This window comes from Tyto alba, unplaced genomic scaffold (genome assembly GCF_018691265.1).
Source record: "Tyto alba isolate M040663 unplaced genomic scaffold, T.alba_DEE_v4.0 Super-Scaffold_41, whole genome shotgun sequence".
In the NCBI taxonomy this organism is placed as follows: domain Eukaryota; kingdom Metazoa; phylum Chordata; class Aves; order Strigiformes; family Tytonidae; genus Tyto; species Tyto alba.
The window spans coordinates 9095495-9108481 of record NW_024881317.1 but is presented as its reverse complement, the minus strand read 5'-3'; the positions used below and the strand labels follow the sequence as shown (position 1 = coordinate 9108481).

Below are 12987 nucleotides of genomic sequence, written 5' to 3'. Positions count from 1 at the left end.
TGCAGCTGTGACCAGCCAGTACAGCTCTTACCAGTGGTTCTTGCAGAAAGATTTGATCTCCTTGAGCCATAATACATCCCTCAAGTTTCAGTGGAGGCAGGAGGTCTGGCTGGGGCAAGTAATATTGCTTTATCTGTCACAGAAAACAAGAAATAAAAATAACCAGTTACTTGGTAACTGAGCCTCTTAGGTTATTTGAAAACAGAATACTATCATCTTGTACTCCATTCTACATAGCAAAAACTGGCACTATAATATTGGGACTGTACATGTACATGAGCCATGTCATCTGCTTTATTAATAATTAAAATCCACTCAAGCTGCTTATGTACCTCTCAGCCAGGACACATCACTGCCCTAAAACAAGTTTATCTGACCACTTGCTGTTGTGTTGCCCCAACATGCAATATCATTAGCACCTGCCATGCTACCCATCCTTTAAAGAATGGGGAAGAATAACTGCTTCTGCTACCTGTCACCTGTACTGAACGCTTGGCCCTGTTATGGCATCCAGCTTCCCAGCCTAAGGGTGCAGACAGCTATGGAGGCTACACTTGGCACTAAAAGAAATCCATGCAAGACAATGATCGTACCAATTCCTGGCTGTTTGGCACACCACATGAAAGAGATATAGGATCACACCACATGAAAGGACTGATATAGGATCAGAACCAAATAGAAAAAGTTACATATATAATGATGCTATAAAATTTTACACATTTACATGAAGTTCCCATTAAGTGTCCTCTGCTACCCAAAAGCTGCCTTGGCTCTGTTCATGTTCCTTTCTCAGACCCTATACTGTCATGGAAAAGCTGGAATTAGTCAGCATGAACTCCACAGATGATTAAAGGGAAGAAAATTACTTGTCTCAAAGAAAGCACAGCCTGTCCAATGGATTGAGGAACTGCGATTGTCTTGTTGCCATGAGCAACACTGTTGGGGGATGAGTTAATCCTCCCAGATCCTACAGGGACTTGGGTATTCTCCCGATGGGAGGACAGCAATAATAATAATTACTGTGTCAGCACACCTCCTTGGGGAGGTATGGGAGGGTAACTGCTGTGCACTGCTAAGGAACAGGGAGCACACAAAGCACTTCTCTGGGCTCACACCTCACAGCATCTCAGAACTGAAGGGCTGGAAAGGGCTCCAAGAGATCCTTTCTTTTCCACCCTGTGATATGATAGGAACCAGCCTGCAGACGTTTACCTAGTCTGCTCTCTCAACATAGCAGGGATGTGAACACCTCCTTAAAGAAGTGCCACAGCACTTATACATATTTTCAGTGTCAGAGAGAATTATTTTCCCAATATTTAACCTGAATTGCTTGCTATACTGGTTGCAGTGCCGAATTCTTAGTCTCTGCAGCCACGCCACATAGCAGTACTTTACCTGGGAGAAGAGTGTTTCCATTATAGAGCTGGCCAGCTGGGAGTTCCTGCGAAGGACATCATAAAAACCCTGAAGACAGGAAGGAAGGACAAATTGGCTTACACAACAAAGAAAGTGAACCACATGCATAATAAGTTGGCGTCATGAGACAGCAACGACCCTATGGCACCACAAGGAACCATGAGGAAGTAAGAATGTGCTCAGTGTAAACCCCCATACCTGGCAAAGCAAAGGCCCCTCAGAAAGAAGGTATGAATCAGAAAGAGTATGAATTTCCTCACAGGGGCCCTCTCACAAGCTGTATCTCCCTAGCAGCAGTGGCATCAAGCCCAGAGTGACTTTCACTGCTATTTAACACTAGCACTAGATCCAACGTCAAACTGTGAAATCCTGCTTCAAAGGCAAAACAAGACAGCAGGAAAACTGTAGGAGGCAAAAAATCCTTCAGACTGAGAAAACTCAGTGGATGGATAAAGCAAGCACAAATCTTATAGCAACAGTGACAAAGACACCCAAAACTTGCAGCTCACCAAAGGTCAGTCCAACCGAGTCAAGAAGGAAACAAAATCTCTCTGACCTGAACAGTTTTCTTGTTAAGGTGGTACCTCACAGCTACCTCAGGAGTTAAGATATGCACCCAAAAATGGCTCTTTATATTAGGCCATTTGTCACAAGAAACCTAAGGGACAGACAACCCTTTATGGAAGCTTGCAAAAGGAAGAGGAGAAAACATAGATCCCTGATTCACTCTCTAAGGAAGTTTCTCCATACTCTCCAGTCAGGGTTTTCTTTGGAGCTCATCATTAACTCCCAGAAACTCTGTGTCTATCCAGTGCCTGTTTTAAGACTCCTCCTCACTGGGCATCCAGCACGCTTCCCATTTCCTAGGCCACAGCACAGGGAGACTTTGATGCATTTTTGCTCTTAAGCAATGCATGAGGTGAGCAAGCTACATCAATGTGTCTTTGGGCTTATAATCGTCTAAAATAAAAGAAGAAGAAGAAGGATTTAAAAAAAAATATATAGTCCTTGGTACATGTGTCCCATGAAGAACGTAACTGAGATGATAGGTTGTTTTCCACAATAATGTGCTCATTATTTACCTGAGGCTATAGTAGAACCAGACTACAGAAGAGTTAGTGGCTGTTTAAAAGGAGATTGAAGAAACGGTGTTTACCTCATATAACATGAGTCGAACATCCGCTTGCTGGCTCAAACATCGCCTCAGGCTGCCCAGGATTTCAAGGCAGAAGGCCTCATTAGCTGCAGAATTATAGCAGGCATGAACATCTGCCTGGACCTGAGAGGGAATATTAGTCATGTTATACTGGTTACAATCCTCAATTATCACAACACAGAAGCAAGGTGATAAGGGGTCTGGCCCCTAAACAATCACTGAAATAGTCCTTAGTGTGCTGCCAGGCTTTTTATCATCATCATGGAGCAGTGTGAATGCTCCCCAAATACTGGTGCTGTAAGAGAGTGACTCTGAGAAGCAGCATCCCTAGGCCAGCTTCTCTTTGCACACTGCATTTCCCAAGACTTTCCTTTCAGAACTAACCCTTACTGAAGTTATATTTTTATTCTGGGGAAACACTCAACTCTTGAGTTGTTTCAAACAGTGCATATTAGACACGAGACTGTCTCATATGTCCACACCAGGGACTGCAAAACAGCACTTACCTGAGTGGCACCAATGGCCTGGCTGCACTGGGAAGAGGACAAGCTGCCCAGAACCTTAAAATTTCTTAACAGAAACAAAAAGCCAGCAACTGCAGCTTTACGAGCATCGAGCTGCCTGTGAATCAGGAAAAGAGAAGAGTAAGGAAAAATGGAAGCAAGAAGCTCAGAAGTAAACATAAGAACAACTCAGGAGTGAAAAAGGGTCCACAAATAGAGTGACTGGGCCCAGTGGAACTGTATTTCCCCAGAGGGCAGCACAGTCTCAAGTAGTTAAGAACCTGGAAGTTTGCTGGGAACTCCCTTGCTCTACATGCTCATAACATTCAACTTCCTTTCTGTCCTTGCAATGCTCACACTGAGGGAGCCCCAGGCCAGGACCCAAGCATTAAATGTCCCCTGAAAACTGGAATGGGAGAGTCTCATAGAGCTCAGAGTTGGAAAATTCCTCACAAAAAAAAAGGTGTTTTGCTTTGCTCACCAAAATCCCAAGTCTTTCCCAAGACCAAGTCCCTTGCCTTGTATAATAATCCTAAACTATGAATTCTCTACTCATAACCAGGCAGCCATTGCCCAGTAAAATCCAGTCTATGATCACAGCATTATGAAGAGAGCAGGATGGTTTGCTCAAAGCATTACCAAAACAACAAGCCTGCTTCTCTACCACCTTGTGAGGGATCAGAGGGGAGGTGGTAGCCCAGCATTCTGACCAGCGGTTCCTTACAGACTGTCCCTAGCATCTGGATATGCTCAGCTGTGTAGACACATGTTGGAATTGGTTTTAACTTTGCCTACTTATCTGGAGTTTCCAACAGCTTTCTGAATTTCCAAAACCCATTCAGCTGTGGGTTGGGATTTGTGTCTCTGTTCAGTAGAGCCGTGACTGTATTACAGTCCTAGCCTAAAGGGGTAGGAGATGTCACTGTCTAGTTATGGGAAGAACATATAGTAAGAAGACAGCCAAAACAAACAAATTATACTTCTGCTCCAAAACCATAAATGAATCTTTTCAAAGAATCCCCTTCCCAGCTTACCTGGAAAAGATAGCTTTTTGGAGAACAAGTATCAGGGAGTCCCTCACTGACATGCTGACTTTGAGCAGAGGCTGGAAAGGAAGATATACTTTGGAGAGAAAAGCACTAAGACATGCCAAGCTCCTGGGGCATATGAGCTCATCTTCCTCAGGCCCATCTGGCCCTGCATTTCCAATACTGTCATCAGTACAGTAGGAGAACCAAAACATTTTAAAACAATATAAAATGAAACCCAGAAAGCTGTAACAGTGAGACACCTTTGCAGGTTATTGAGGACACAGTGCAAAGGTTTGGGAAAAGAACCCTTATCCCCAGATTGGACGAAGCAGGTAAAAGTTTAATGTCAGGGCAACAGCTCAACTCAGGCAAAGAGAAATATTGACACGGAGCTTGGAAGGAGAAAAATCAATGTGACAGTTACAGCTGTTCAGCTAAACACTATATACTTAGTTTTCCACAGTGTACAGCATCTGGGCATCTTCCGGATGAAAGGTCAGCACAGAGCAGCTTCGGTACCATGCCAGACTGCACCATATGCTTTTTGCTACAGGGCACATGCAAATCCATGCTTGAAGAACAGTTCCATGCTACACCGAACAACCCACAGCAGAGTATGAAGGTTTATTTTATAAGGAGGGTTATTAGATCATGCATATAATTGTGGCCTAGAGCTGTCACTGGAACTAAACTAGGAAGGATATTCATAGAGAAATGCAAAGCTTTACCTGTACTGCCCTGAGAAGCCCTTGAACTGTGTCAATGGGCAGAAAGGACAAATTGTCAAAGGTCTCCGTGACTTTGGAAGATGAAGTCTGAAGCACAAGAGGAGCAGATACAACAATATTGGACAGCAAGTCTGAAAAATAAAAGGACAAAAGGAGCAGTTGCTGCCAAGGGGCCAGAAAAATCTGAGCAAAATATGTCTATAGAGCCAACAATTACAGAATAATCAAAGACCTCCTATTACACAGAGAGGTTGTGATAGGGTGAGCATCGAAAAACTGAGCTGTGCTGCAGGCACAAAGTGTAAAACACTCACAGCCCGGCTGAAGGGCCTCACCCCACCAGAGGGCACTGAGGTATAAGAGAAGAGGCTGCAGCACAGACATCTTGGCAGCCCCAGCGACTCCTGTCCAGCACCTGCCCAAGGAAGAAGAAGGCAAGCCTAGGAACATGTAACAAGTTCCTGACTCAAGGATACCAACTTTCTGTGCCATGGCAACTGCCTGCAAATATGTTTTGCACCTGCAGTGAATACAAGGTAATCTGATGCAGCTGACACCTCAGTAAAATGGGAAGGAAGAACTGATTTTCTTGGCTTCAGGTCATTTCAGCAGAACTTCAGAAAGCCAACCACATCCTGGGCTGCATCAAAAGAAGCGTGGCCAGCAGGTTGAGGGAGGTCGTTCTTCCCCTCTGCGCTGGTGACACCCCTCCTGGAGTACTGCTTCCAGCTCCGGGGTCCTCGGCACAGGAAAGACAAGGACCTGTTGGAGCGGGTCCAGAGGAGGCCACAGAAATGATCAGAGGTGTGGAACACCTCTCCTATGAGGAAAGGCTGAGAGAATTGGGGTTGTTCAGCCTGGAGAAGAGAGGGCCTCAGGGAGACCTTATTATCACCTTTCAATATTTAAAGAGCACTTAAAGAAAGATGGGACAAAGATTTTAGTAGGGCCTGTTGCGACAGGACAGTTTTAAACTTAAAGAAGGTAGATTTAGACTAGATATAGAAAGAAATTTTTTACCATGAGGGTGGTGAGGCACTGTAACAGGTTGCTCAGAGAGATGGTAGATGCCCCATCCCTGGAAACATTAAAGGTCAGGTTGGATGGGGCTCTGAGTAACCTGATCTAGTTGATGTCCCTGCACATAGCAGGCGGGGTTGGACTAGATGACTTTTAAAGATCCTTTCCAACCCAAAATATTCTATGATTCTGTAACTTGTTCTGAGAAGCTACAGTGTGAGTGTCCACAGAGCAGGACACATTTCTCTCTCTTTCCTGTTACCTATGAAGTGGCTGACAGGAGACGCTGCTTTTGTGAGGACTCTGTTCAGGACCTGCTCAAGAATATCACCTCTGATGGGCTCATGAACCTGAAATGAGAAAAAACAATAAATAAAAATCAAAAACTACATAAATTTAAGATATTCCTGTACCCCACAGCACAGGCATCGTGCAGCACAAAGCAATTCCAGATCTGACAGATAAGATAGGACTGGTTGCCAATGTCCCCTTTCAGCTAAATTCATACAGATCGATTCAGGTTTCATCCCAGGCCAATCAGAAGCAGCACATCAGAGAAGCACACACAGTACGCTCGGAACATAATGGGTCAAATCAACTGTGGGATGCAAATTCACCACTTCGGCAAAGATGCTGGTTTCAATCCCACCTCTGACAGATTTTCTTTGTACCTCTGAATTTCTCTACCTTCTCGGCAGTTTCTTGGAAACTGTAATAAGGATTACATAAGTATCATGGTAGCTGGAACAGATTGGGATTAGGTCTGTATGAGGATGGCCTCCTCCAGCTTGACACTAGTATTGCTTGTAAAACATTCATGACGAATACAGCAGGCAAGATTTCAACACCATTAACCATGAGAGAATAAGAACAGAGTTCCCTCCCGCCCCCAAAAACCCCTCTCCAAAACATACTCTACCTTAAATGTTTCCAGCAGGATACTTGCTCCCAGTCTGCAAGCCTGCTGAGCTGGCATTTTTGAAAGTCCATAACTGGTATCAGCAGCTTTTCCTCCAAAGGGCTTTTTTGGTTCATAGGATTCCATTAGGCTGAAGCCAAGATCCACCAGGCCCTGAGTAACATGGTCCCAGCCAAATGCACTGAGGAAAACATTAAACAGACCACAAAAAAAACAATTTAGTCATAGAAAAGGTTTAGATTAGAGCAATCTAAAGCAAAATCTTCTGCAGTCATTCCAGGGTCCAAAGCACCAGTGAGAGATGCTTGATCACACCAGGGAAGATGACACCCCTCACATTCCCCATGACTGTCTTTAAGCTGAGGGACAGGTCCTCAGCACAACACATCTTGCAGTCCTGGTTCTCCAACCATCAGACTTCCTTTCCAGTCCAAAGGGTTCCTCGTTATGGGGAATGATGTGTACTCCGGTCTGATTTGAACGTGACAGTAGGCTACAGCTGGGATGCACAAATATCCTACAAAGATCCTGAGATCTTCAAGTCAGAGAGGAAGACAGAAGAGGAATGCCTCACATCAAACTAAAGGACAACTGTTGACAGACCACAGAGCTATCCCACAGGACGTTTAAAGGACTAACCATGTGGGGGAAAAAAACAGTGAACCTACCACTCATCCCTTGATCAGAACACAAACTACAGCCAGCAGCATGACTCACACTGTCAGCTGCTCTGCCAGTGAGAAACAGATAGGGTCCTGATCACTTTAGTCCATTGTGCCACCAGATGCTGAGATCTGAGGTAGAGGGGACAGATTTATACAGCTGCATTTTGTTGCCTTTTTTTTTTTTTTTTTAATTCACCAATATAAAACTGAGATAAAAGCTTTGGATTTTGACACTGTTCCCTGCCAGCACCTGGTCAGCAGTATTTAGAAGCCCAGAGCATTTTAGCGAGGCTGAAACTCCCCCTCCCAAAGCCCAGTGAGTGTTCTGCAGCACGTGGCAAGAACTCACCTATTTTTCACCACTTCCAGAATTACAGCAGTTACATCATATTGTTGAGGAAACAAATCCTGCAGAAACTTGGAGGCCTGAAGGAACTGCAGGTCCTTGCAACTTCTTGTGATTGATGTTTTCAAGAAATCAAATATCTGGAACATAAAATCATTGAGTGTGAGGAAACAATCTTTGAAATGAGACCTGTAGAGTCTTGGGTACGTTCCAGTAAGAGCACCAGCCAGAGCACAAGTTCCAGTACAGCCTGCCAAAAATCTTAACTCACTTCTTTCTCAGGACAAATACACCAACCTCATTAAGTGCCTCAAGAAGGGTAACTTGCTGCCAGATGCTCTTCAGGTGGTCACCACAGAGCCAAAACATTAGAAAAATAAGACATTGCTTTTCTTCTCATCCTACAATACCAACCCACAGGAATCACAACTCTGGAAAATTCTGATATTGCTCGGGGGTCTTCTACAGTGTTCAGTGAACTACAGTGCACCAATCATCTAACTGCCTCCCCACAAGCATCCTGAAAACATTTTAAGCCTAATTCTGACGGGACTATGACCTAACCATGCTTCCTTTCCTTTACAAGGAGTGCAGGGTACATCCCCATGGAAGTTCTTGGCAAGCTTATCACCCACTTACCTGCTCTTGCAGTCTGTGTTTCATTGCAACCGACAGCAAAAGAGCCACGCTGAAGGGACACAGGGCTCTAGCAGGGTCCTTCTGTTGTTCAGTCTAGAAGATGGCAAGCAATAGTCAGAAAGTTTGTTACCTTTAACTGCAGTGTCCTGCAAGTTCAGTGAAGCTATCAGACACATCTCTTCAAACCTATCATAGCACTTGTTAAAGTGAACATGACTGCAATCATAAAAAAAGATTAAATCCCTTTTACAAATAACCAATTAAATTTTAAAAACCTTGCTTCAACATCTTCAGCAATGGTGCCTGCTCCGTCTTCGTCATACCTTTAGATGTTTGATTAGTTCCTCCCCTAGCTCCTGATCCAGGTTGATAACAGAAACAGTATGGAGAATAACGGTGCCTTCCACATGGCGGAGTTGGTCTAGGGGCACTGTAGCTACCTCAAGGTCCACTGATCTGTAAGTTTTTTTCAGGAAAAAAACAAGCCATCCAAAGGCATAAATCATTTCTTATGTATCAAGGAGGATGTACTTGTACAAGGTTTAACAATTCAAATTCAAGGAGCCCTGGGCAGGACCAGGGTGACTACAAATACCCAGGGAGTAGAGAAAGGGGATGACAGAGAAAGAATTTACCGTGGAACACTCTGTTCTTCCTTTTGTCTCTTATCCAACTGATTGAAAAAACTGATGATTCCTTCTAAAACAGTCTTCTTACTGCCCTGCAAAGCAGGACATTACATTGAGCCACTGCAGGGCCTGCAGTACCCCAGAGAACTACACTCTATTCCCACATCAATTACAAATGCCATGGTATCCTTCATTTGCCTTCATAAACTGCTGAAGTGGGGGAAGGCTCCTGTACAGCTCATTTCCAGATCAGGTTTAGTTTGAGTATTTCTTTTGACTGTACTTATCAAAGATCTAGAAGAAGCTGAAGCTCTCAGATGGTTTTCATTTTTGTTTTGTTTTGGTTTTTTCCCCCTATGGTTTTTGTTTTTGTTTGGTTTGTTTGTTGGTTTGGTTTTTTGTTTGTTTGTTTGTTTTTGTTTTTTAAAGATGTTATTAATTAGAAAGGAACCTTTATGTTATAATCAATTTGGAAGGCTTTCAAACTCTTACCCTTAAATCTAACAATATCTTTTGGCCAGTGGACCCAAATGACCTCCTGTAACAGACATATAACTTGTCTTTGACTGGATCATTTGGCATTGACTCAGTCACAAATGAAGCAAGTGAAAGAACCAGATCACCCTGTCAAGGGGCAGAGATATCATTGGCAGCCTCTACTTGCAGGAAGAGCACAAGAGATGAGACATTTCCAGTGCACATCAGATTACAACCCAGAAGACAGTCATACTGCATGAGCTATTATCACAGCGTGCAGACCACAGAGAGTGAGCAAAATCACACTTAAGAACACTGAAAAAAAACCAATCCTCTCTGATGTCTGGTAGGTCTGTGCTCATCCCTTATTTCCCAAATGTTTCCTTCTTTTCCCACAAGGAAGATCAAGATTGTACCTATCTCCGAGCAGTCAGCTGCTTCAGGCTAGAGAGAGTTAGAGAAAAAAAACTACTGATGTCCTGCTGTGTGCTGCTCCCCACAGCACAGTTTGGGAACAATCAGAATCCCCACCGAAATGCAGCTTATAGCTCAGTCTGTACATACTTTTTTCTTGTGTTACATCCTTGAGGCGAGGCCAGCTCCTGTGAGCTTTTACCTTTGCAGAAAGCAGCAGCAGCTGATAGACCAGAGGGGGAATTTCCTGCAGGTCTAATTTGGAGAACATCCTAAGAATCTTTTCCACCACAAACTGCAGCTCCTCTCCTGATAGTGGAATATCCCTGTTGAATCAAAGATGCAGCCTCATCATTTTCACAAATTTCCTTCAGAATCCCATAGCAGATTCAACTCATGACTAGACAAAGGGTCCTGATGTACAGACAGGCTGTGAGTGCTCCCAAAGTCCTCACCAGAAGCAGTTGTCACAGATCCCTCAAGACCCTACTACTGTCCCAGGATACTCTTCAACTTTGGTGCTTAGATCTCTTCCACATTATGCTTGTTCATTAATGTATTGTTAATTTGCCAAGGTTTACTCACACATAGAATAAAACCCATGGTGCCATACCCAGTCTTTGGGTCATGCCTGCCTAGGTGTGTTTTGTACCCCAATGAATCCGATGTGGATGTTCATTGACCAACCACCCGTGGGACTGTGCCTAGTATGGCCAGACCTCCTATTTGTACTTGCCCCAAAGTACATGTGAAATAGTACACAAACATGACCACAGCACAGAATGTGTTGATGTTAAAGGGAAAAAGAATTACCTGAACATGTTGGCAAGATGTATTACATTCCGAGGGTCCCACCTGGTAAAACAAAAATATGTCGGAAAAATGAGAGCGACCAAAATTATCACTTAGCCCTTCCCTCCTCCTACACAATTATTCAATGTCACCATTTCCCTGTTATGTTTTGATATTAAGATCAGAAGTCAGATTTCCAAAAGAAATCACCACTGCCTCCCAAACCACCCAGACTTATAATGGCTCTGAACTGCCCCAGCCCTCACAATAACAAATACCAAGAAAGGAATAAAAACAAGCACTTGCTGAGACCAGTTCGTGCAACACTATTACAAGATCTGGGAACAGGGTGTTCCCTTGCCTTCCCAGCCAGAGAAGACACCGTCACAGAGGAAACAGATTCAAAGATGATAGAACAGGACACAGACAGTGACATCCAGCTCATCATTATGTATTTCTAAAGCACAATATGAAGCATGCTGTTTTGCCATGTAACTAAGAGCTGGCAGAGATGTACATACTTGCTGGAGCAGAGGGTATTTATCAGCTGTTTCTTAAACTCTTCCCCATTCAGTTCACCTGGAAAAGCAAAAGTCTTTTAAGAGCCGATTCCAGAGAAAGGGAGGACAGGCTGGGGAGAAAGAACTGAGAGGGGTTACCTTTCCCATAAGCCAGGCTCTCCTTTGAACTAGCTAGTGCGGTGAGAACAGTGGAAAACAATTCCAAGGATTTACCATTAGACAGGCTGCCGCCTTTAATAACATCAACAAACAGGGTGGCAAGCTCAGCCAATGCATGGCCTGGCAGCTGGCGAGCCTGAGAGGAGATACAATATGAAAAAGCCAGAGGCAGTGCACAGGAGAACTCCACATATACATCCAAACCGTCAGCAAAACCCAGCAAAGGACATTTCTTACAGTGAAATATTCCCCTAAAGGGGAAATTCAGCCCCAAGATCTCTATTTTGCACTGTCCTTAATAGAACAGAGCCGTAAATAAAGCCGATGTAATTATAGGTTTGGAGTTTTGAGTCTAAATATCCAAAGATAAAGACATTTACGCACACAGCAAATTCCAACAACAGCTTAGTCCAAAGCAGATCCGTGAAAAGGACACAACTCATTTTCCTCAGTGGCCTAGTGAAGTATCTCAATTGACATACAAAACAATACCCAACAGAGCCCAGGAGAGCCAGTTCAAACGAGCTTCTACCTCCAGCATCAGCAGTCCTATGATTTCAGACACCTTGCTCAAATGCAGGTCCCCTGACTCCACTAGTGGGACACAGTGCTTGTAAACCTGAAGCCTCCTGAGAACACCACTTTGCTGGGAACACGGGGAGCCTTATAATGAGAAAATAAAGAAAACAAAGAATGGAAGAAAAGTTATGCAAGTAATGTGTTGCTAAACAGCAGGGAATTAGCAGAGTTAAACTGTCACCTGACTGCAACTCCCTGCTTTATCTACCTGACAAAACAGATTAAAAAAGAGTATAGGAAATGAGAATCTCTTGGATAAAATAGCTGAAACACTCAACCTTGTTATCACACCCTGCAGTTCACTCAGCCTGCTGCCAGAGATCAGGAAGTGTCAAAACATTGAGAAGAATCAGCTTGGCAATTATGTCTCAGCTGGCCAGCTCAGTTCTACTCCAAGGTACACAAGGGCTCCCAAAAGTCAAGCCCACTTACAAGTTGATTAGAAATATATTATTCCAGTTTCCTATTTCCCCACATCTGTTTTCAGATGTCACGTTTTCCTGAGCCCCCCACCAGCTGTTTTTTACCAGAACGGAGACTTCCTTGTGCTGCTGACCACTTACTTCGCCCCGCCCGCCTGTACCCCCCCGGCTCACGGGCAATCCGCAGGGCTGGGGCCGCAGTCCCCCTGCCCCCCCTCAGCCCAGCTCAGACATCACCCACCTTTGAAGATCCCTCTTAGCAAAACTGCCGTCTCCCTCCCCTTCAGGGCCTGCCTTGTCACCATGTCGCCCAGCTGCAAAGAGAAGGGGACGCTGTGAGCTGCGCTGCACCCGAGGAGAAGCCGCCCTCGCCCACCTGACGGGGCCCGGCGGCGCACCCGGGGCCCAGCCCGCGGGACACCCGCGCACCTCGCCCTCCCCCAGGCTCTGCAGGGCCTCCTGCAGCCTCTCGGGGCCCTCCTGGGCCGCCAGCGCCAGGATGCGCTGGGCCATGGGGCCGCAGGGGCGCCCGGCCCGGCCGAGGACGCGGCGCCGGCGGCCGCCACCCCGA

The 12987-nt window shown here is 44.9% G+C and overlaps 1 protein-coding gene across 1 annotated transcript in view; it reads right to left on the bottom strand.

Moving 5' to 3' along the window:
- Positions 1–12987, bottom strand: part of FANCI (FA complementation group I) — a 25521-nt gene extending 12534 nt beyond the window's left edge. The window contains exons 1-19 of the mRNA XM_042804013.1: positions 12846–12987; positions 12658–12730; positions 11948–12078; positions 11395–11551; positions 11257–11314; positions 10757–10798; positions 10146–10269; positions 9059–9144; positions 8747–8879; positions 8424–8516; positions 7788–7924; positions 6774–6954; positions 6117–6204; positions 4835–4965; positions 4110–4180; positions 3079–3193; positions 2573–2695; positions 1396–1464; positions 32–133 (exon numbers count right to left, since the gene is read on the bottom strand). Of these exons, the coding sequence (XP_042659947.1) occupies positions 32–133; positions 1396–1464; positions 2573–2695; positions 3079–3193; positions 4110–4180; positions 4835–4965; positions 6117–6204; positions 6774–6954; positions 7788–7924; positions 8424–8516; positions 8747–8879; positions 9059–9144; positions 10146–10269; positions 10757–10798; positions 11257–11314; positions 11395–11551; positions 11948–12078; positions 12658–12730; positions 12846–12929 (1998 nt within the window). The 5' untranslated portion in view covers positions 12930–12987. The remainder of the gene's footprint in view (positions 1–31; positions 134–1395; positions 1465–2572; positions 2696–3078; positions 3194–4109; positions 4181–4834; positions 4966–6116; positions 6205–6773; positions 6955–7787; positions 7925–8423; positions 8517–8746; positions 8880–9058; positions 9145–10145; positions 10270–10756; positions 10799–11256; positions 11315–11394; positions 11552–11947; positions 12079–12657; positions 12731–12845) is intronic.